This window comes from Bos taurus, chromosome 21 (genome assembly GCF_002263795.3).
Source record: "Bos taurus isolate L1 Dominette 01449 registration number 42190680 breed Hereford chromosome 21, ARS-UCD2.0, whole genome shotgun sequence".
Lineage (NCBI taxonomy): Eukaryota > Metazoa > Chordata > Mammalia > Artiodactyla > Bovidae > Bos > Bos taurus.
The window spans coordinates 7,278,394-7,300,309 of NC_037348.1; the positions used below are offsets into that span (position 1 = coordinate 7,278,394).

Here is a 21,916-nt window from a genome sequence, read left to right on the forward strand (position 1 = left end):
TTTTTACCTTCCTTGACACCAAGTTATATTTTCTTTATTCTTCACATGTTATCCAATTTTATATTGTATCCTGGACATCTTGAAAGTTATATTGTGGATACTCTGAATTCTGTTAAATTCTTTTAAATCTTAGAAGGAATGTTAGTAATTTTTAAATATGCAATTAATAAGTGCATTTGAATCAAAGTACAAACTCTTGAGTGATAGCTCAAATCACACCTCAGTTTTGTTATTTTTTTTAAATCTGTAGTTAGGCTGCTTTGTGCCTGTCCCATGGAGGTATGATTCAAGTATCTAATATTACTTGTTTTAGTTATGTAGGCAGCCCCTACACAAAAATGCACTATAATTCAAAGGATATTTTCTAGTATTTTGATTTAACTCAGAATTCGGAATGCATTTCTCATACAGACAATATAATTCAGCAGTTATATTAACAAACCATTTAACCTAAGTATTTATCCAACTTGTACCCAAACTCAGCTATAATTGCTTATTTATATAAGAAAAAGCAGAGCAGTGACTAGGTTTTCTTTGACTCATGTAATCAGACAACTGAGAAAATAAACTTGATACAGAGCCACTTTTGATATAGGTCTGGAATAGGTCTTCTGAGTAGGCAAATGTGCCAATTCCACTTTATAAAATTCTAACGTGGGAGGGACTTCTCCTCTGAGGTAAAACAAAAAAGAAATAAAAGACATTTATTTCTGTAGTAACAGTAAGACAAATCCAGACAAAATAAAAACCACATTTTCCTAAGAGACTAGCAAAGAGCATGAGAGCAATCCAGGGTGGCTCCCATGCTCCTCCCCTCCTGGAAGTCTCCTCCACAAGGAACAGTGTTAACCGGTGTAATCAATAGGATATAACAGAAAGCCGGTGTGTGACTTCAAAACTAGTCATAAACAGGCACTGTGCTATAGATTTTCACCATTCTACTTTTCTCTTAGGGTATTTATTTTTTGTATTAGTTATTTTTGTATATTAGGATAAATATCTAAATGATCTTTTCTACAATTATTAGCACAGTGCTGACTTGCTACTTAATGTTCAATAATTATTTGACAAATAAACGAACATGAAATAAGGAGGAGCTACCTTTATTCACATTTCTATGAATATCAAATATAATTTTATTAGACTTCTGAGAATTCTTGAAACTGTGCAATATTTGTTAATTGCTATTTTTATACCTTTTTATATGTTTTACACCTGGTTCTCTATTTTCCTTCTGTGATGTGAATTTTATACATATATATATATATATATCTATCTATGTATATATCCGACTTTTTAATATCATGCCACAGATCCCTAAAGCTGTACTCATTTTGCTCCAGTTTTCTTTGACTGTTAATCAGAAAAGGGTAATATGATTGTTTCAGAGAAAGCATAGTACAGCAGGAGCTGGTGTGTTCTTTATCCTAGATCTATCCCTGGGCTAGAAGCGGCATGGGATGGTGGTGGAGAACAAAGTGTGAGATTCTTCTGTTTTCAGCTTAAATATCATCTCCTTGGAAAGAATCAGCACCAGGTGTGTTTAGTTACTGACTGTTCACTTGGATCCCTAGTTAGATTATGAGGTCCACAAAGACAGGAGGAACTGAACTGTTTGGCTCCTACACTGTACGGCCATTGCCTAGAGAATAACCAAATGGAGGAGTTGCCAAAAATATGCACTGAATAAACAACTGAACGACCATCCTCGTTCAGAATGAAGAGGTACACTTGCTAGGCCTCTGACATCCTAATGTTTTTTACACAGATTTACCTTAGAAGCTTGTTCTTCACCTTGCCCTCCTTTTCCCAAACCATCCTTCCTTTGACTTGGAATGGGAGACTCCCTTTGTATATATACAACAGACAAAAGAGATAAAAGAAGGGAGCCCCTTAATTCTGTTGTTATGACTTCAATAGTTACCATGTATTAGGATTCGATGGCTGCTGAACAACCGTCAACAGGAGAATGTTGGATCCCACCAAAAAAAGATACCCTGCATCCAAGGGCAAAGGAGAATCCCCAACAAGATGGTAGGAGGGGCACAACTGCATTAAAATCAAATCTAAGACCCACCAGAGATGTTTGGAGGGCACCAACAAAACCTTGTGCCCACCAGGACCCAAGGAATGGAGCAGTGACCTCCACAAGAGACTGAGCCAGACCTGCCTTTGAGTGTTTCAGACCTCCTAAGGTGGCACGGGTCGGCAGTGACCTGCCATGGGGACAGGGCATCTGGTGCAGCAGACCTAGGAGGTGCGGCATGTGGCCTATGTGGCCTAAGTCCTCTTGGAGGAGGTCACCAATAGCCCCACTATGGAGCCGCCGAGCAGGTGACTCACAAATTGGAGAACAACTATACCAAAGAAGTTCTTCTACTGTTGCAAAAGTTCTAGGGCCTGTAACAGATTGCCCAACCCGGGGATCCCACAAAGGGACTGAGAACCCCCAGGAATTTGACTTTGAAGGCCAGCAGAATTTGATTATAGAACTTCCACAGGACTGGGGAAACAGACTCTTGGAGGGCACAACAAAACTTTCTGTACACCAGGACTCAGGTGAAAGGAGCAGTGACCCCACAAGAGACTGAGCCAGACTTGCCCATGAGTGTCCGGGAGCCTCTGGCAGAGGCGTGAGTTGACAATGGCCTCCGGCAGGGTCAGGCGCACTGAACACAACAGTCCCGGGAGCTGCAGCATGCTGACAGTCCTTTTGAAGGAGGTCGCCATTACCGCCATTATCCCTACCATAGTTTGGCCTCAGGCCAAACTATAGGGAGGGAACACAGCCCCACCCATCAGCAGAAAATTGGGTTAAAGATTTACTGAGCATGGCCCTGCCCACCAGAGCAAGACCCAGTTTTCCCCACAGCCAGTCCCTCCTATCAAGAAGCTTCTACAAACCTCTTATCCTCATCCATCAGAGAGCAGACAGAATGAAAACCACAATCACAGAAAACTAACTAAACTGATGACATGGACCACAGCCTTGTCCAACTCACAGAAACTGTGAGCCATGCCATGTAGAGCCACCCAAGATGGACAGATCATGGTCGAGAGTTCTGACACAATGTGGTCCACTGGAGAAGGGAATGGCATTCTTTAGCATTCTTACCTTGAGAACTTCATGAACAGTACGAAAAGGCAAAAAGATATGACACTGAATAGGTTGGTAGGTGCCCAATATGCTACTGGAGAAGAGTGGAGAAATAATTCCAGAAGGAATCAAGAGGCTGAGCCAAAGCAGAAACAACACCCAGCTGTGGATGTGACTGTTGGTGAAAGTACAGTCTGATGCTGTAAAGAACAGTATTGCATAGGAACCTGGAAGGTTAGGTCCTGTGAATCAGGGCAAATTGGAAGTGGTCAAACAGGACATGGCGAGAGTGAACTTTGACATTTTAGTAATCAGTGAGCTAAAAAGGACCGTGATGTGTGAATTTAATTTAAATGACCATTATATCTACTACCATGGGCAAGAATCCCTTAGAATAAATGGAGAAGCCCTCACAGTTAACAAAAGAGTCCAAAATGCTTGGATGCCCCTGGGTGCAATCTCAAAAATGACAGAATGATTTCTGTTTCCAAGATAAACCATTCAAAGTCACAGCAATCCAAGTCTATGCCCCAACCACGAATGCCAAAGCAGTTGACATTGAACTGTTCTATGAAGACGTACAAGACCTTCTAGTACTAACACCCAAAAAAGATGTCCTTTTCATCATATGGGACAGGAATGCAAAAGTAGGAAGTCAAGAGATACCTGGAGTAACAGGCAAATTTGGCCTTGGAGTACAAAACGAAGCAGGGCAAAAGCTAATTGAGTTTTGCTGAGAGAATACACTGGTCATAGCAAACACCCTCTTCCAACAACACAAGAGATTATTCTACACATGGACATCACCAGATACCAAAATACCAGTATTTGGTCAATACAGAAATCAGATTGATTATATTCTTTGTAGCTGAAGATGGAGAAGCTCTATACAGTCAGCAAAAACAAGACCAGGAGCTGACTGTGGCTCAGATCATAAACTACTTATTGAAAAATTCAGACTTAAATTGAAGAAAATATGGAGAACTACTAGGCCATTCAGGTATGACCTAAATCAAATCACTTATACAGTGGAAGTGAGAAACAGGGATTAGATCTGATAGAGTACCTGAAGAACTATGGATGGAAGTTCATAACACTGTACATGAGGCAGTGATCAAAACCATCCCCAAGAAAAAGAAATGCAAGAAGTCAAAATGGTTATCTGAGGAGGCCTTACATATAGCTGTGAAAAGAAGAGAAGCGAAAGGCAAAGGAGAAAAGGAAGGATGTATCCATCTGAATGTAGAGTTCCAAAGAAGAGCAAGGAGAGATAAGAAAGCCTTCCTCAGTAAACAATGCAAAGAAATAGAGAAAAACAACAGAATGGGAAAGACTAGAGATCTCTTTAAGAAAATTAGAGATACCAAGGGAACATTTCATGCAAAGATGGGCATAATAAAGGACAGAAATGGTATGGACTTAATAGAAGCAGAAAGGATTAAGAGGAGGTGGCAATAATACACAGAAAAACTATACAAAAAAGATTTTAATGACCCAGATATCCACGATGGTGTGATCACTCACCTAGAGCCAGACATCTTGGAGTGCAAAGTCAAGTGGGCCTTAGGAAGCATCACTATGAACAAAATTAGTGGAGGTGATGAAACTCCAGCTGAGCTATTTCAAATCCTAAAATATGATGCTGTGAAAGTGCTGTACTCAATATGCCAGCAAATTTGGAAAACTCAGCAGTGGCCACAGGACTGGAAAAGGTCAGTTTTCATTCCAATCCCAAAGAAGGGTAATGCCAAAGAATTTTCAAACAACTGCACAACTGCACTCATCTCACATGCTAGCAAAGTAATGCTCAAAATCCTCCAAGCCAGGCCTCAGCAGTACGTGAACTGAGAACTGCCAGACAATCAAGCTGGTTTTAGAAAAGGCAGAGGAACCAGACAGAGATCAAATTATCAACAATTGTTGGATCATAGAAAAAGCAAGAGAATTTCAGAAAAACATCTACTTCTGCTTCGCTGACTACAGTAAAGCCTTTGACTGTGTGGATCACAACAAACTATGGAAAATTCTTCAAGTGATGGGAATACTAGACCACTTTACAAAGCTGCCTCTTGTGAAACCTGTATGCAGGTCAAGAAGCAACAGTTAGAACCGGACATGGAACAACAGACTGGTTCCAAATCAGGAAAGGAGTACGTCAAGGCTGTATATTATCTCACTCTGCTTATTTAACTTTGCAGACTACACCATAAGAAATGCTAGGCTGGGTGATGCACATGCTGGAATCAATATTCCCAGGAGAAATATCAATACCTTCAGAAATGCAGATACCACCATTCTTACGGCAGAAAGAGAAGAGGAACTAAAGAGCCTTTTGATGAAGGTGAAAGAGGAGAGTGAAAAAGCTGGCTTAAAACTCAACGTTCAAAAACCAAAGACCATGGCATCCAGTCCTATCACTTCATGGCAAATAGATGGGGAAACAGTGGAAACAGTGACAAACTTTATTTTCTTGGGCTCCAAAATCACTGCAGATGGTAACTGCAGCCATGAAATTAAGATGCTTGTTCCTTGGAAGCAAAGCTATGACAAACTCAGACAGCATGCTAAAAAGCAGAGACATTACTTTGCGAACAAAGGTCCGTCTAGTCAAGGATATGGTTTTTCCAGTAATCATGTATGGATGTGGGAGCTGGACTGTGAAGAAAGCTGAGCACCGAAGAATTGATGCTTTTGAATTGTGGTGTTGGAGAAGACTCTTCAGAGTCCCTTGGACTGCAAGGAGATCCAACCAGTCCACCCTAAAGGAAATCAAACCTGATTATTCATTAGAAGAACTGACGTTGAAACTGAAGCTCCAATACTTTGGCACCTGATGTGAAGAGCCAACTCATTAGAAAAGACCCTGATGCTGGGAAAGATTGAAGGCAGGAGGAGAAGGGGATGACAGAGGACAAGATGGTTGGATGCCCTCACTGACTCAATGGGCGTGAGTTTGAGCAAGCTACAGAGATGGTTAAGGACAGGGAAGCCTGGCGTGGTGTAGTCCCTGGGGTCACAAAGAGTCAGACACAACTAATTGACTGAACAACATTAGAATTTTGAATACGTTTTTGCATAGAAATATTTTATAAGTAAGTATAACTTTCAGGATGCAAAATGGATTAAATGACCATTTAATGAGCTGGCTAGGAGTATAACCACCAATACTGCTTCTGTACAAAATGCATTCTGAGTTAAACCAATAGATTAAAAATACCTTTTGGATCACATTTCATTGGCACATGGGATTGTCAACACTCCAAAAAACCACTAATATTAGAAAACTGATTGCTTGATAACTTTCCTTTTAATAATTTTATCTTCTTATTATTACTACCAAAGGAATATGCTGCTGCTGCTACTGCTGCTGCTGCTGCTGCTGCTAAGTCGCTTCAGTCGTGTCCGACTCTGTGCGACCCCATAGACGGCAGTCCACCAGGCTCCTCCGTCCCTGGGATTCTCCAGGAAAGAACACTGGAGTGGGTTGCCATTTCCTTCTCCAAGGAATATGCTAATAATAATAAAAAGTGTAGACTATCTGCTAGTAATTGGCATATTTTACCTTACTATTTATTTTCTCAAAGATGTGAAGCTCTCATAAAATTCACTAACTGTGCTACTAGATGCCAAGTCAACAACGAAAATATATTTTTAAAAAGTGCAGGGGTTGGGGGTGGAATTCCCTGGTGGTCCTGTGGTTAGGACTCAGTGTTTTCTCTGCCATGGGCCCAGGTTCAGTCCCTGGTCAGAGAACTAAGATTCTGCAAGTCATATGGTGTGGCCAAAAATTAAAAATGAATACAAGGAAATATGTATCTCTCAACTTGGCACAAATAGAACCTTGTGGAAGTCAGTAACAGCTATATCTAAACGTCAAAAAGCACTTACTCTTTATCTCAAGTAAGAGCTATTCCTTAATTGTGTAGAAATTTTAGATCATATTACAGTGCAGTCTCTGAAGGCTTTGGTGCAGAAAAAACTCCCTTCAGCCTTGGAGCCTGCTTGCATCATTACATGCATCTTGGTGATTGAGGGTATTTTGCTCACCACTTGGAAAAATTAGGCTATATTACAGATATTTTAAGAACTTATTAGGATTAATGAGTGAGTAGTAGCACAGCTGTCATATGATCAGCTGCAGAAAAATCACTGAGCTAAAAACTCTACCACATATTCTACTATCTGTTCTTCATAGAAAGTTCTGGAATATATCTCTGAGCTTATATTTCATCAGCCTGCACAGGCACTGAATTCATCTAGGGCTCTTCCAAGATAACAAGTGCATAATTTTTCCTAGGGGAAGGGCACTACTTCTAGGATTACCCTCTCTGGAGCAATCACTGTTCAGGGCCCATCCCCTGGAGCCAGGCCAGCAGGGGAATGGCTGTCTCTATGTACAGGCTTATTTTCATCCCTTTTCTTGCCAGAAATACATAGAGTATGAGTCAGGTTATTCAGGATGTTTGAAATTATAAAGAGAGAGTCAACATGCTGGCTAAGTAGCCTCAGAGGTGTTCCAAGTATCCTGTGGCTGCTTAAGTGAGGAAAGTGAGGCAGTCAAAAGCTGGTCCTGGCAGCTAAACTGTCCTGTTTTAAGCCTATGCCACTCTGGGAACCACTTCAGGGTGGTTCTGTCTCACTGCTATAGAAGGAGAAGCTGACATTATCTTTCTAATAGCCTAACTGAGAAGGAAAGATTAATGCTGTCCTGAAAATAAAAGTTCTTCATTTCCTATTAACTGAAACATCTGCTTTGGTCGCTGGAATCATGATTTGTATTGAGAGACTATTTAAAATTGTCAAGCTGTAAATATTTTCAATTGGTAAAGTCCCAGCGTAGTAAAATTGTCACTGCAATGGAAGGAAAAGAAAAACTTTTACATTAACGCTGATTCCTCCAGTATTTGTGACTGAAACTACTGAGTTTATAATGGTATGCATTAATTAATTTTTCTTTTACCTGGAAAACAACAAATAATTGACCAAATTTATAACTTACTAACTAAACTCAAAATAAAATATTCTAAATGCTTGTTTAATATTTTTGGTTTCGAAGGGTACTTGGTTTAGCATGTTAAGTCTCAAAACAAAATCGAACAGGATTATCAAAAGTCATACATCTATTTTTGAGTTTTATCAGGGCTAAGTACTGAAGTAGAAATAAAGCTAGCAAAAGAGCTGAGTATTAGTATAAAATGTGAAATCGGCCTTACCCACTGCACCCAATGACTTTGTTGTACAGAAAGGATGGCAAGCCTTTCAGATGAATGTTGTTATCCACGTACACGTATTGAAGTTCTCGAGATCGACCTAAATCTGGGTTAGAAAGAAAAGTGCTATGACTCTTATAATATATACCAATATAATGTGAAACATGAAATTTAATAAATAATGTTAGAATAATTTAAAATTTCTACTCTGGAAGAAAAAATGTTGCAGATTTAACTAGGCGTGAAATTAAGTCAGCTGCAATATGAGATTCTACATCAGAAAACATGACTGTTGAAAAAAATCACTCAACCCACCTGAACTTTTGAGTATTTAAACTGTAAAATGAGGACTGGTAATAGAATATTATCAGATTTCCTTCCCATATAAAAATTCTATGACTTTTAATGAATAACTTCTATTTATTAAGCTTGTTATGAAAGTGTTAGTCCCTCAGTCATGTCTGAGTCTTCACAACCCCAATGGACTATAGGCCGCCAGGCTCCTCTGTCTGTGGGCTTTCCCAGGCAAGAATACTGAGGTCAGTTGCCATTTCCTCCTCCAAGGGATCTTCTTGACCCAGGGATAATAAACAATTTATATTTATTTATTAAGTTTTTATAGGTCATTTATTTAGTTTCATTTTTCTCCATAAGAAAAAGCGCCATACGAACTAAGATGGCAGGTCAGCCCAAATGACGTCTAGTTCTGCCCCAATATCAAGATTTACTGTGTCTCACTTCCCCTTGGCAGAAAGATGATAGAAGGGATTCCAGAGCTAGGGATCAAGCAGGCCCTGGCTGGGCAGGGCCTCAGGAGCCAGCTGGTGTAGGAATGGGTGGAACTGCCCATGGCTGCAGGGGGAGGAAGGAGCAGCTGCTGCTGCCGCTGCTGCTAAGTCGCTTCAGTCGTGGCCGACTCTGTGCGACTCCGTAGACGGCAGCCCACCAGGCTCCGCCGTCCCTGGGATTCTCCAGGCAAGAACACTGGAGTGGGTTGCCATTTCCTTCTCCAAGGCATGAAATTGAAAAGTGAAAGTGAAGTAGCTCAGTTGTGTCCCACTCCTAGTGACCCCATGGACTGCAGCCCACCAGGCTCCTCCGTCCTTGGGATTTTCCAGGCAAGAGTACTGGAGTGGGGTCCCATCGCCTTCTCCTAGGAAGGAGCAGAGGGAATCCGAAATCCCAGTCTTGAGTGAGGTGTGGGGTGCAGCTGGATGGACAAGACCTGCAGGCCAGGGAGCCGGGGTGGGAATGGGTTTATACCAGGAATAGGAAGAGATGGGAAAGGGAGCCCAAAGAGAAGAATCTGCAGGAGGAATAAGTATGCAGAATGAAGGCGACTCCAGAAGTCTCTCACAGGTAGCTGGGCATCACTGACTCAAGGGACATGAGTTTGAGCAAACTCCGGGAGACAGTGAGGAAAGGGAAGCCTGGCATGTTGCAGTCCCTAGGGTCATAAAGAATCGGACACAACTTAGGGACAGAACAACAATAAAGCCGGGTAAAGGGGTAGCAAAGCCTAGAATATCTGCTTGTGAAAATAAATAGGAAATAGGCTGAAGGAGCTCTCTTTTCCCCTGTCCTTCCAAAGTTAGGACAGACAAAGGCCCAGATAGCTAAATTAGCATCTTTAATTTAAGGTTCTTAAGCATATTTACATTTCAAAAGAAAACCCATTTACCCAGTAGGGATCTTTTAGGCACTTCAGTAGGCCTTGGGGATTCAGATATGAACATGATATTGAGGACAGGCATTAAAAATGGTTAACTGTAATACAACATGATCATTGCTATTAGAGAGGCTTGTCTAAGTCTTATGGTTTCACAGGTGGGTTCTGGACAATTTATTACATAAAGTAGGGGGTGCATAATATAAGATTGAGGTAAGGAAGGGTTTGTCATGGACGAGGGCAGGAAATGGTGAACACTACCTTCTCTTTTCCACTACAAATCTTATCACAGTCATCTTGCCCAGGATTAGCCCTGGGGCAAGTTACAAAAAGAGGAACCAAAACTGGAAGCACTGGAAACTGACAACAAAAGGGGAAGTGGGAACTCTTACAGAGAAAAAAGAATTACTAGGCTAGAGACGCCCTTTCCCAGTGGTGGTTTTAAGATATCTAACAAACACAATACTGGAATGCAAAAATAGGAAGTCAAGAAATACCTGGCTGCTGCTAGTTCACTTCAGTCCTGTCCGACTCTGTGCGACCCCATAGATGGCAGCCTACCAGGCTCCCCCGTCCCTGGGATTCTCCAGGCAAGAATACTGGAGCGGGTTGCCATTTCCTTCTCCAAGGCATGAAAGTGAAGTCGCTCAGTCGTGTCCAGACTCTTAGCGACCCCATGGACTACAGCCTACCAGGCTCCTCCATCCATGGGATTTTCCAGGCAAGAGTACTGGAGTGGGTTGCCATTGCCTTCTCCAAGAAACACCTGGAGTAACAGGCAAATTTGGCCTTGGAGTACAGAATGAGGCAGGGCAAAGGCTAACAGAATATTGCCAAGAGAACGCACTGGTCGTAGCAAACAGCCTCTTCCAACAACACAAGAGAAGCCTCTACACACGGACATCACCAGATGGTCAATACCGAAATCAGACTGATTATATTCTTTGCAGTCAAAGATGTAGAAGCTCTATACAGTCAGTAAAAACAAGACCAGGAGCTGACTGTGACTCAGATCATGAAGTCCTTATTGCCAAATTCAGACTTAAATTGAAGAAAGTAGGGAAAATCACTAGATTTAGGTCAGGTATGACCTAAATCAAATCCCTTATGATTATACGGTGGAAGTGAGGAATAGATTCAATGGATTAGATTTGACAGACAGAGTACCTGAAGAACTACAGATAGAGGTTCATGACATTGTACAGGAGGCAGGGATCAAGACCATCCTTAAGAAAAAGAAGTGCAAAAAGGCAAAATGGTTGTCTGAGGAGGCCTTACAAATAGCTGTGAAAAGAAGAGAAGCGAAAAGGAAAGATACCCATTTGAATTCAGAGTTCCAAAGAAGAGCAAGGAGAGATAAGAAAGCCTTCCTCAGCAATCAATGCAAAGAAATAGAGGAAAACAACAGAATGGGAAAGACTAGAGATCTCTTCAAGAAAATTAGAGATACCAAGGGAACACTGCATGCAAAGATGAGCACAATAAAGGACAGAAATGGTATGGACCTAACAGAAGCAGAAGATGTGAAGAAGTGGTGGCAAGAATACACAGAAGAACTATACAAAAAAGACCTTCACGACCCAGATAATCACGATGGTGTGATCACTCACCTAGAGCCAGACATTCTGGAATGTGAAGTCCAGTGGGCCTTAGGAAGCATCACTATGAACAAAGCTAGTGGAGGTGATGGAATTCCAGTGGAGCCATTTCAAATCCTGAAAGATGATGCTGTGAAAGTGCTGCACTCAATATGCCAGCAAATTTGGAAAACTCAGCAGTGGCCACAGGACTGGAAAAGGTCAGTTTTCATTCCAATCCCAAAGAAAGGCAATGCCAAAGAATATTCAAACTACTGCTGCATAATTGTACTCATCTCATATGCTAGCAAAGTAATGCTCAAAATTCTCCAAGCCAGGCTTCAACAGTATCTGAACCATGAACTTTCAGATGTTCAAGTTGAATTTAGAAAAGGCAGAGGAACCACAGATCAAATTGTCAACATCCGCTGAATCATCAAAAAAGCAAAAGAGTTCTAGAAAAGCATCTACTTCTGCTTTATTGACTATGCCAAAGCCTTTGACGGTGTGGATCACAATAAACTGTGGAAAATTCTGAAAGAGATGGGAATACCAGACCACCTTACCTGCCTCCTGAGAAATCTGTATGCAGGTCAGGAAGCAACAGTTAGAACTGGACATGGAACAACAGACTAGTTCCAAATAGGGAAAGGAGTATGTCAAGGCTGTATATTGTCACCCTGCTTATTTAACTTATATGCAGAGTAGTACATCATGCGAAATGCCAGGCTGGATGAAGGACAAGCTGGAATCAAGATTGCTGGGGGCAATATCAATAACCTCAGATGTGCAGATGACACAACCCATATGGCAGAAAGCAAAGAACTAAAGAGCCTCTTGATGAAAGTGAAAGAGGAGAGTGAAAAAGTTGGCTTAAAACTCAACATTCAGAAAATTAAGATCATGGTATCTGGTCCCATCACTTCATGATAAATAGATGGGGAGACAGTAGAAATAGTGGCAGACTTTATTTTTGGGGGGCTCCAAAATCACTGCAGATGGTGACTGCAGCCATGAAATTAAAAGACGCTTACCCACACAGCATATTAAAAAGCAGAGACATTGCTTTGCCAACAAAGGTCTGTCTAGTCAAAGCTATAATTTTTCCAGTAGTCATGTATGGATGCGAGGGTTGAACTATAAAGAAAGTTGAGCAACGAAGAATTGATGCTTTTGAACTGTGGTGTTGGAGGAGACTCGAGAGTCCCTTGGACTGCAAGGAATCCAACCAGTGCACCCTAAAGGAAATCAGTCATGAATATTCTTTGGAAAGACTGATGCTGAAGCTGAAAGTCCAATACTTTGGCCACCTGATGTGAAGAACTGACTCATTTGAAAAGACCCCGATGCTGGGAAAGATTGAAGGTGGGAGGAGAAGGGGATGACAGAGGATGAGATGGTTGGATGGCGTTGCCGACTCAATGGAGATGAGCTTGAGTAAAATCCGGGATAGACTGGTGATAGACAGGGAGGCCTGGTATGCTGTAGTCCATGGGGTCGCAAAGAGTCAGACACAACTGAGTGACTGAACTGAACTGAGCAAACAGAACCGATTTCTGCTGTCGATTTTGTGATTTCAGAGTAAGTCACAAAGGGCATTGTGGCTTTCTTTTTGGTGTTTCTCTTGGATCACTTCCTCAGGAAGACAACTCCTTTCCATGAAGGCCCTAAAGCAGCTTTACTTGAGAGGAATGAGACCTCCAGCCAATATCCATGTGAGTAAACAGTCTTGGAAGCACCTCTGCAAACTCCAGGTCAAGTCTTCACAACTCTAAACTAAAAATCCTGTTCCTTCTCCAAATTTTGCCCATTAATTTTACCATTCATCAATGGATCTTGTTTGTAACAATTATAACGTAGTATTTACTTAGTGGTGATTTTCAATTACAATCTTTCTAAAGGTCTACATTTATTAATTGGAATTCTTATGTAAGGAAGAATAATCCCTCCTCCCCCATTTATTTGATTTTTATATTGGTATGGATTCAAGGACATTTATTTTATTTTAAGGACTAAAAACCCACTACCATTGTTGTTTATTGTGTTGGCTAAAATGTTCCAGTTTTGGCAACCAGGAACACTTAAAATTGGTCTTTTCATTCTTTAAACAAGTTTTCATCCTTTTTTGTGTATTGCCATACTTTCCAGGAGCAAAAGATATTCCAAGTTCAAACTGCACTTTCCCTGCTCTAGTCTTGAAATCAATTACTTCTCCAAGGAGCTTTAATTCCTTTAATTAAAGGAATTAAATTAAATTAAATTATGGGGTATGGTATCTAGAAACCAACATCTGAGTGCTAGATGTGCCCCTTACTATAAGAGTGCCACTGCTTCTAGGATCCATAAGTAGGCAGATTTATAAAACATACGTATATATACCAACCCATGCACACATATTCAACTCTATTGTTGGAAGTGTACCTTCAGTATACATTCCAAGCAGTGGACTTGCTGGGTCAAAAGGTAAATACGTGTATAGAGTCCTTGATATTTCCCTCCAGAGGAATTACACCAGTTTACATTCTCTTCATCATGTATGAAAGCATTGGCTTTCCCACAGTCTCTTCAACTTCTAAAACATGCTGTCTTAGTTTGAACATGTATTTTTTTCTTTTTCTTTTCTAGATTACAAAAGTGTCATAAGTTTACAGGAGATTTGGAAAATACAGAACAAAGTTACATATAGTTCACTATATATTACAATAATTTTTAAGTAGATAAATTAGGATATTTAGTTACAGTTTCAGTATCAAACTCTCAAAAATCAATAGAATGAATAGACAGAAAAGTAGAAGGATAAAGTAGACTTGAAAAGCATAGTGAACCAATTCAACATAATTAAGATTTATGTAATTTCCACACAATAGCAGGAGAAAAATTCTATTCAACTTTCCATAGACTATAAACCAGAAGACAGTGGAACATATTCAGGGATAACATAAGGTGTAAAAATTTCATGGTCTAAAGATATTGAAATCATACAGAGTCTGTTCTCTTATCACTGTGGAATTACGTTAGAAATCAGTACCAAAAGATATTTGAAAATAACCCACATACTTTCAAGTGCAATGTGACATTTAGCAACAGAGACCTTTGACTTAGCCATTGAAAGCCTCAATAAAGTTAAAAGACTGAAAAAACAGAGGGTGATTGCAGACAAGAAAGCATTTAAATGAGAAATTAATATCAAGGATACCTTACAAACCCCATGAATTTGGAAATTACTTTTAAATGATGGGTATATCTGAGAGGTCTAACAAGGAAAATTAGAAAATATTTGTAACAGAGTAAAAACAAAAAGAATTAATCAGAATTTGTTGCATGCAGCTGAAGCTGTGCAGTGCAACTAAATACAATGTGGAATCTTGAATAAGGTATGAGAACAAATAATGGAAACTAGCATAAAAGTCCATTAAATTTGAACAAACTCTGTACTTTAGTTAATAATATTGTATTACATGTTACTTTCTTGCGTTTTTGTTTTTTTTTTTTTAACAACATAGTATTTCTTTATATTCTCAGAATTGGAACAGAAGTTTCAAGCCTCATTCAATTTTCTTTTTAAATCACCCAAATAATAAGCTTTCTAGGCTTTAGCAATAAAAAGTCTAGTAGACCAGATGCCAGAATAAATGGAATTACATCAAAGTTTTGATTGACTATAAATTAGAACTAACATACAATTGCACTCATCTCACATGCTAGTAAAGTAATGCTCAAAATTCTCCAAGCCAGGCTTCAACAATACATGAACTGTGAATTTCCAAATGTTCAAGGAGGTTTTAGAAAAGGCAGAGGAACCAGAGATCAAATTGCCAACTACCGCTGGATCATGGAAAAAGCAAGAGAGCTCCAGAAAAACATCTATTTCTGCTTTATTGACTATGCCAAAGCCTTTGGCTGTGTGGATCACAACAAACTGTGGAAAATTCTTAAAGAGATGGGCATACCAGACCACCTGATCTGCCTCTTGAGAAATCTGTATGCAGGTCAGGAAGCAACAGTTAGAACTGGACATGGAACAACAGACTGGTTCCAAATAGGAAAAGGAGTATGTCAAGGCTGTATATTGTCACCCTGCTTATTTAACTTATATGCAGAGTACATCATGAGAAACGCTGGGCTGGAAGAAGCACAAGCTGGAATCAAGATTGCCAGGAGAAATATCAATAACCTCAGATATGCAGATGACACCACCCTTATGGCAGAAAGTGAAGAAGAACTAAAGAGCCTCTTGATGAAAGTAAAAGAGGAGAGTGAAAAAGTTGGCTTAAAGCTCAACATTCAGAAAACGAAGATCATGGCATCTGGTCCCATCACTTCATGGGAAATAGATGGGGAAACGAGGAAACAGTGGCTGACTTTATTTTTGGGGGGCTCCCAAATCACTGCAGATGGTGATTGCAGCCATGAAATTAAAAGACTCTTACTCCTTGGAAGGAAAGTTATGACCAACCTAGACAGCATATTAAAAAGCAGAGACATTACTTTGTCAACAAAGCTCTGTCTAGTCAAGGCTATGGTTTTTCCAGTGGTCATGTATGGATGTGAGAGTTGGACTATGAAGAAAGCTGAGCACTGAAGAATTGATGCTTTTGAACTGTGGTGTTGGAGAAGACTCTTGAGAGTCCCTTGGACTGCAAGGAGATCCAACCAGTCCATCCTAAAGGAGATCAGTCCTCAGTGTTCATTGGAAGGACTGATGTTGAGGCTGAAACTCCAATATTTTGGCCACCTGATGTGAAGAGCTGACTCATTTGAAAAGACTCTCATGCTGGGAAAGATTGAAGGTGGGAGGAGAAGGGGATGACAGAGGATGAGATGGTTGGATGGCATCACCAACTCAATGGACATGAGTTTGAGTGAACTCTGGGTGTTGGTGATGGACTTGGAAGCCTCAAAGAGTCAGACATGACTGAGCAACTGAACTGAACTGAACTAAAGCATTACATTCAAACTTAGTCAAACAAGTGGAGCTAAAAATGTCAAATTTTTTAGCTAAGGAAAATCTCGTTTCCTAAAATATATTATACATACTAGACACACACACATACCACACACAAAATCTTTTCTCCTATACTTGATAAAGGCTTGAACAAGAACAACAAAAAAAGAAAGAAACTGGAAAATAATAACTAAATGAAATGAGAGCACTGAATATAAAATAGAAAAAGTAAAACAAACTAGATGAAAGCAAAAGATCATCATACAGTCCAGTTGTTTTTAAACAATTTAGAATCATATTTGGAGCTTTGGAGAAAAAAACACTACCTGGGCACTCAATAGTTTTCAAAAAAATTCGAAGATAATTCTAATGTGCATCTGGATTTTAAAAAGTGGTATCAGGTTTTTCTATTAAATGGTAGTTTTAGTGATATAGAATTCTATTATTATCTGTTGACTAATCATAATAAATGGTATTAAATAATAAATAAATTACATAAATAATTAAATACATACATAAAAAAATTAAAGAAATTACATAATCACAACAGTAAAAGACATTTATCAGTTTTCATAATCAATAGTCAAAGAAGAAAATAAAAGATAATCACAACTGCAAGCCATAATGGAAACATTATAAACCAAAAAATATTAAATAATTACATACAATTTAGGGGGTTAAGTAGTGGGATGTGGTAAATGGAAGTGCATACATGCACATGTTTTCATCTACCCAGCCAGTCTATGTCTTTTGGTTGGTGCAATTAATCCATTTACATTAGGGCAATTATTAACATATGGCAAGCCCCTAGTATTTCTGCCTGGGAAATCCCACAGAGTAGCCTGGCAGACTAGAGTCTATGGGGTCACAAGAGTGGGACATGACCCAGTGACCAAACAACAACAACAATGATCCTATTACTTTTCTTAACTGTTTCTGATTTTTTTGTAGGTCTTTTCCTTCTCTTTTGTTTCCTGCCTAAAGAAGTTTCTTTAACATTTGTTGTAAAGCTGGTTTTGTGGCAGCACTGCCCACCAGAGCAAGACTCAGTTTTTCCCACTACCAGTCCCTCCCCTCAGGAGGCTTACCCAAGCCTGTTAACGTCATCCAACAGACAGCAGACATAAGAAGCAACAGTTACAACCCCCAGCCCACCAGAATGAAAACCACATCAACAGAAAGCTAACCAAAATGAAAAGGCAGAGGATTATGTCCTAGATGAAGGGACAAGATAAAAGCCCAGAAAAACAACTAAATGAAGTGGAGAGAGGCTGCCTTCTGAAAAAAGAATTCAGAATAATGATAGTGAATTCTCGATCTCGGAAAAAAGAATGGAGAAAATGCAAGAAATGTTCGAGAAAGACCTAGAAGAATTAAAGAACAAACAGAGATGAATAATACACTAGAAGGAATCAAAAGCAGAATAACTGAGGCAGAAGAACAGATAAGTGACCTGAAGACAGAATGGTGGAAATCACTGCCACTAAACAGAATATTAAAATAAAGAATGAAAAAAAAAAAAAAAATGAAGACAGCCTAAGAGATCTCTGGGACGACATTAAACACACTAACATTTGCATCATAGGGGTCCCAGAAGGAGAAGAAAGACAGAAAAGACCCGAGAAAATATTTGAAGAGATAACAGCTGAAAACTTCCTTAACACAGGAAAGGAAAAAGTCAACCAAGTCTAGGAAGCACAGAAAGTCCCAGGCAGGATAAACCCGAGGAGGAACACTCCAAGACACATAGTAATCAAACTGACAAAAATTAAAGATGAAGATAACATATTAAAAGCAATGAGGTAAAAATTACAAGTAACATAAAAGGGAACTCCCATAAGGTCATCAGCTGATTTCTCACCAGAAACTCTACAAGTCAAAAGGGAATGGAACAAAATATTTAAATTGATAAAAGGAAAAACATACAACCAAGCATACTCAGTAAGACTTTCATTCAGATTTGAAGGAGAAATCAAAAGCTTTACAGACATGCACATATGTTAAAATGGAATAATAGTGCCTAATCCCTCAACTTTATCAAGTTGTTAAAATTGAAGGTGAAAGTAATCTGTGAAATTTAAATGACTATACAGTATGTTGTTTAAGCATAAGAATTTTTAAATAATTGCCACAATAATATGTACTGCTACTTTAGTAAACATGTATAAACATATCTACTAGTATAAAAGGGTATAAATTTATAAAACACAGATGGGAAAAATATACATAGAATACCAGAATCTACTTGCCATGAAAAAGTCCTCAAAATTTAACTAAAAATTCCTCTTCTGTATTTTTTCACTACTTCTCTGATATGTATACAAACCCTTTCATCACATAAGAAATCTGCAGACTTTAAAGGCATACAGAAAAGTTTGAAATTTTTAAAAAACTGAAACTACACTGATGAAATACAAATGAAGTCTGATCTGAAATATGCTTGTCAGAGCCCATAGGTTAGGTAAAGATTCTTTGAGTTGATGCAGCAGTAAGGAGCGTATAATACTATTAATAATTAATAGAGCAGGAATACAATTTTGGAGTCAGAGAACTTGGATTTGAATCCTAGTTCTTCAATTCACTAAATGTATATATTCAGTTTCATCATCTGTATAAAGAGCAAAATAATGCTGTCCCTTACTTTTAGTCTAACAAAGTTTATAAATTAACAAGCAGAATTCTTGGCATACATCCTTCTCCAGTATACGGCAGTTATTATTATTCTCATTATTAGTGACACATTTGGAAATATGTCCTACAGTACAAGGCCAATTAAAAGAGAATTCTCTTTGGCATGCAGCAAAAGGCACTCTTTTCTATACTTTATTTGCACAGAATAGAGTTGGAGGCAACTGCCTCTGGAGACAGTGATTCATCTCCCTAAGCCAAGGACACAAAGTGGGACATGACACAGGAAACAAACTGAATGGGGCTACATGTAATGATCATAATACAAAGTTAAAGAAAAGCTGGCACTGGCTAGTTTTTCTATAGTTTAGTTTTCTTTCCTATCCTAGTTTTATAGGGGAAAAAAATGAAGAGTTGATGATTTTAAAATAGTTTGGTTTAGACCTCATCTCAGGTTTTCAATATTCCAAAGATTTCTGTTTATACCTCCAGGCCAATTTGTGTATGGAATATAATTTTTTATATATGCCCATAATAGGATGAATTGTTTTCTACTGAAGGTAAAAGAAAACATGAATCAACTATGTTCAAAGCTATACTTTATACTTTATATACATTATATTTTATAATTATACATTACACTTTATATACATTATACTTTAACCAGTATAATGTCACACAGACACAAGTATTTAATACAGACATTCGAACTGTGCAAACAACACAATGTCAAATAGAGTAAGAAAAAGCAGTACTGAAATTACAAGATATTGTGGGCTTCGGACTCTGAAACCCTGCTTTTCCAATCAAACACTCCAAGCCAGTTACCTCCTCTGTGAAATGAAGATAATAATACCTATGACATGAGCTTGCTATGAAGAATCAACAATCTAGTCCCTTGAATAACAGCTGGTACTCAACATCTTAGTCTTTTACCTCTTTCCTGAATATATAGTGAAGATCACAAAACAGAGTGTAGGAGTCTAAAGAAAACCAGGCAATCCTCGCTTTAAGCTGACACAGCACAGCCTGCTGGCGAGGCAGACACCTAAACACTCAGCAAGGTCACAGGCTATACAGGCAGGGCTGTGACAGCCTCTTGAGAGTGTGCTCTCGCCAAGCCCGTCAACTGGCAAAATCCCAAGCACAATGGAATGACATTTTTAATCATGATGCTCTTGAAATGTTAAGTCTTTTCTGCAAGAAAAAGCTTTGAGCTATTTCTTCTATTCTTATAACAGAAAATCTTCACCCAGTAATTAACTTTGGAAGAGATCATTAATTTACTAGCTAATAAGCTGTTTCTCCCATTAATTTCAATGGACCAAGAGTTTTCAAAAAATAATATTGGATATTGCAGTAATACTTTTAAGTTCCTGTGCAAAAACTGCTCTGTACATGAATTTTATAAATCAAGGAAGTTGTCCATCTGCATAGATGTTAAAGCAACAAAGAACTTTTTCATGTGGCTTTTTAAAGTGCTGTTCTGTGTCTAAAATGCTTCCCTTTTTTTCTTTCAGACTCAGAGATCAAAGTATTGTTACTTAAAAATTAGCAAAAGCTAGCAGTCCTGCATAAACTCCAATTCTCTTTCTCTCTCTGTTTTGACTTCAAGGCCCTGGCATATGCAGTCCACATGGCTGAAGAAGGAACAAAAAGCTCCTCTGTGTCGAGGCTACTGCTCTTTTAACCATACTGCAGAAGCAGGCACAGGATGACAGCACACGCCAGACCAAACAGGATCTGTTTACTGCACAATGACCAGCATGAAACTCATTTATTTTATCAAAAGGTGAATGATGTATTCTATTCAACAAAATTACGGGGCAATGGAAACCAGAACATGAAAGCAATAGACTGAAGTAGGCTGTTTCATGCATTGGAGAAGGAAATGGCAACCCACTCCAGTGTTCTTGCCTGGAGAATCCCAGGGACAGGGGAGCCTGGTGGGCTGCCGTCTATGGGGTCGCACAGAGTCGGACACGACTGAAGCGACTTAGCAGCAGCAGCAGCAGGCTGTTTGGAATGTCCCATCAATGTTATTCCAATTATCATGGTTCAATAAATCAGTTTAGTCACAATCACATTTTTATTTACTATAAAGTCTGAGTTTCTTCACAATGAATTCAGAATAATTTACAGCGTATTCCCAAATCATCTTTAAAACTAAGTCCCTACATGATGCATTTGACACAGAACTTTTTGATTACTTTTTCAGAATCATTAATTATTCAAAGTGCTAGTTTCTCTAAATAGACATACACATACAACAATTTAATCTTTTACATAATCATATTCTTTCTGGTCTATTCAACTTTTACTAAATAATATTTCACAGTGAATTATGATTTAATTATGATTTAATACTTTACACAAGTAGATCGTCAATGTTAAAGTAAATTGATTTCAATGAATCTGAATAACTGAAGGCTTTCTCTGCAGTTGGTTTCAATATTCAAGCAGCAGCATCTCTATTTGCATTGCAGTCAAGTAATAGGGACATTATTACAGGCAGTGGGCATGACACTCTGCTAGATGCTTGGGGTACAAAAGTGAAGACACACTGCACCAGCCCTTTCTTCCCACCAGCCCTTTCTTCCCGTCTAGTCAAACAATAAAGGTAGTTTATGTTGATTGCGTGCTTATGTAGTGTTTATGAGCGATACAAATGTTTTAAATAGATCTTAATTCTCACAATAGTGCTATGAAGTAGGTATTAACATTACCCCATTACTGAGACTTAGACAAGCTAAACAGCCTTTCTAAGCTCAAGATCAGACAGCTATTAAA

General features: G+C 39.0%; 1 protein-coding gene across 4 annotated transcripts in view; it reads right to left on the minus strand.

The window, feature by feature from the left end:
- LRRC28 (leucine rich repeat containing 28) overlaps positions 1–21,916 on the minus strand; it is a 189,841-nt gene that overhangs the window by 51,799 nt on the left and 116,126 nt on the right. For 3 of the 4 annotated variants that reach the window (XM_005221757.5, NM_001038156.2, XM_059879097.1), the window contains 1 exon segment: positions 8,311–8,413. The exons of the other annotated variant lie outside the window; for it this stretch is intronic. In XM_005221757.5, coding sequence (XP_005221814.1) covers positions 8,311–8,413 — 103 coding nt within the window. 4 annotated transcript variants of the gene reach the window in all.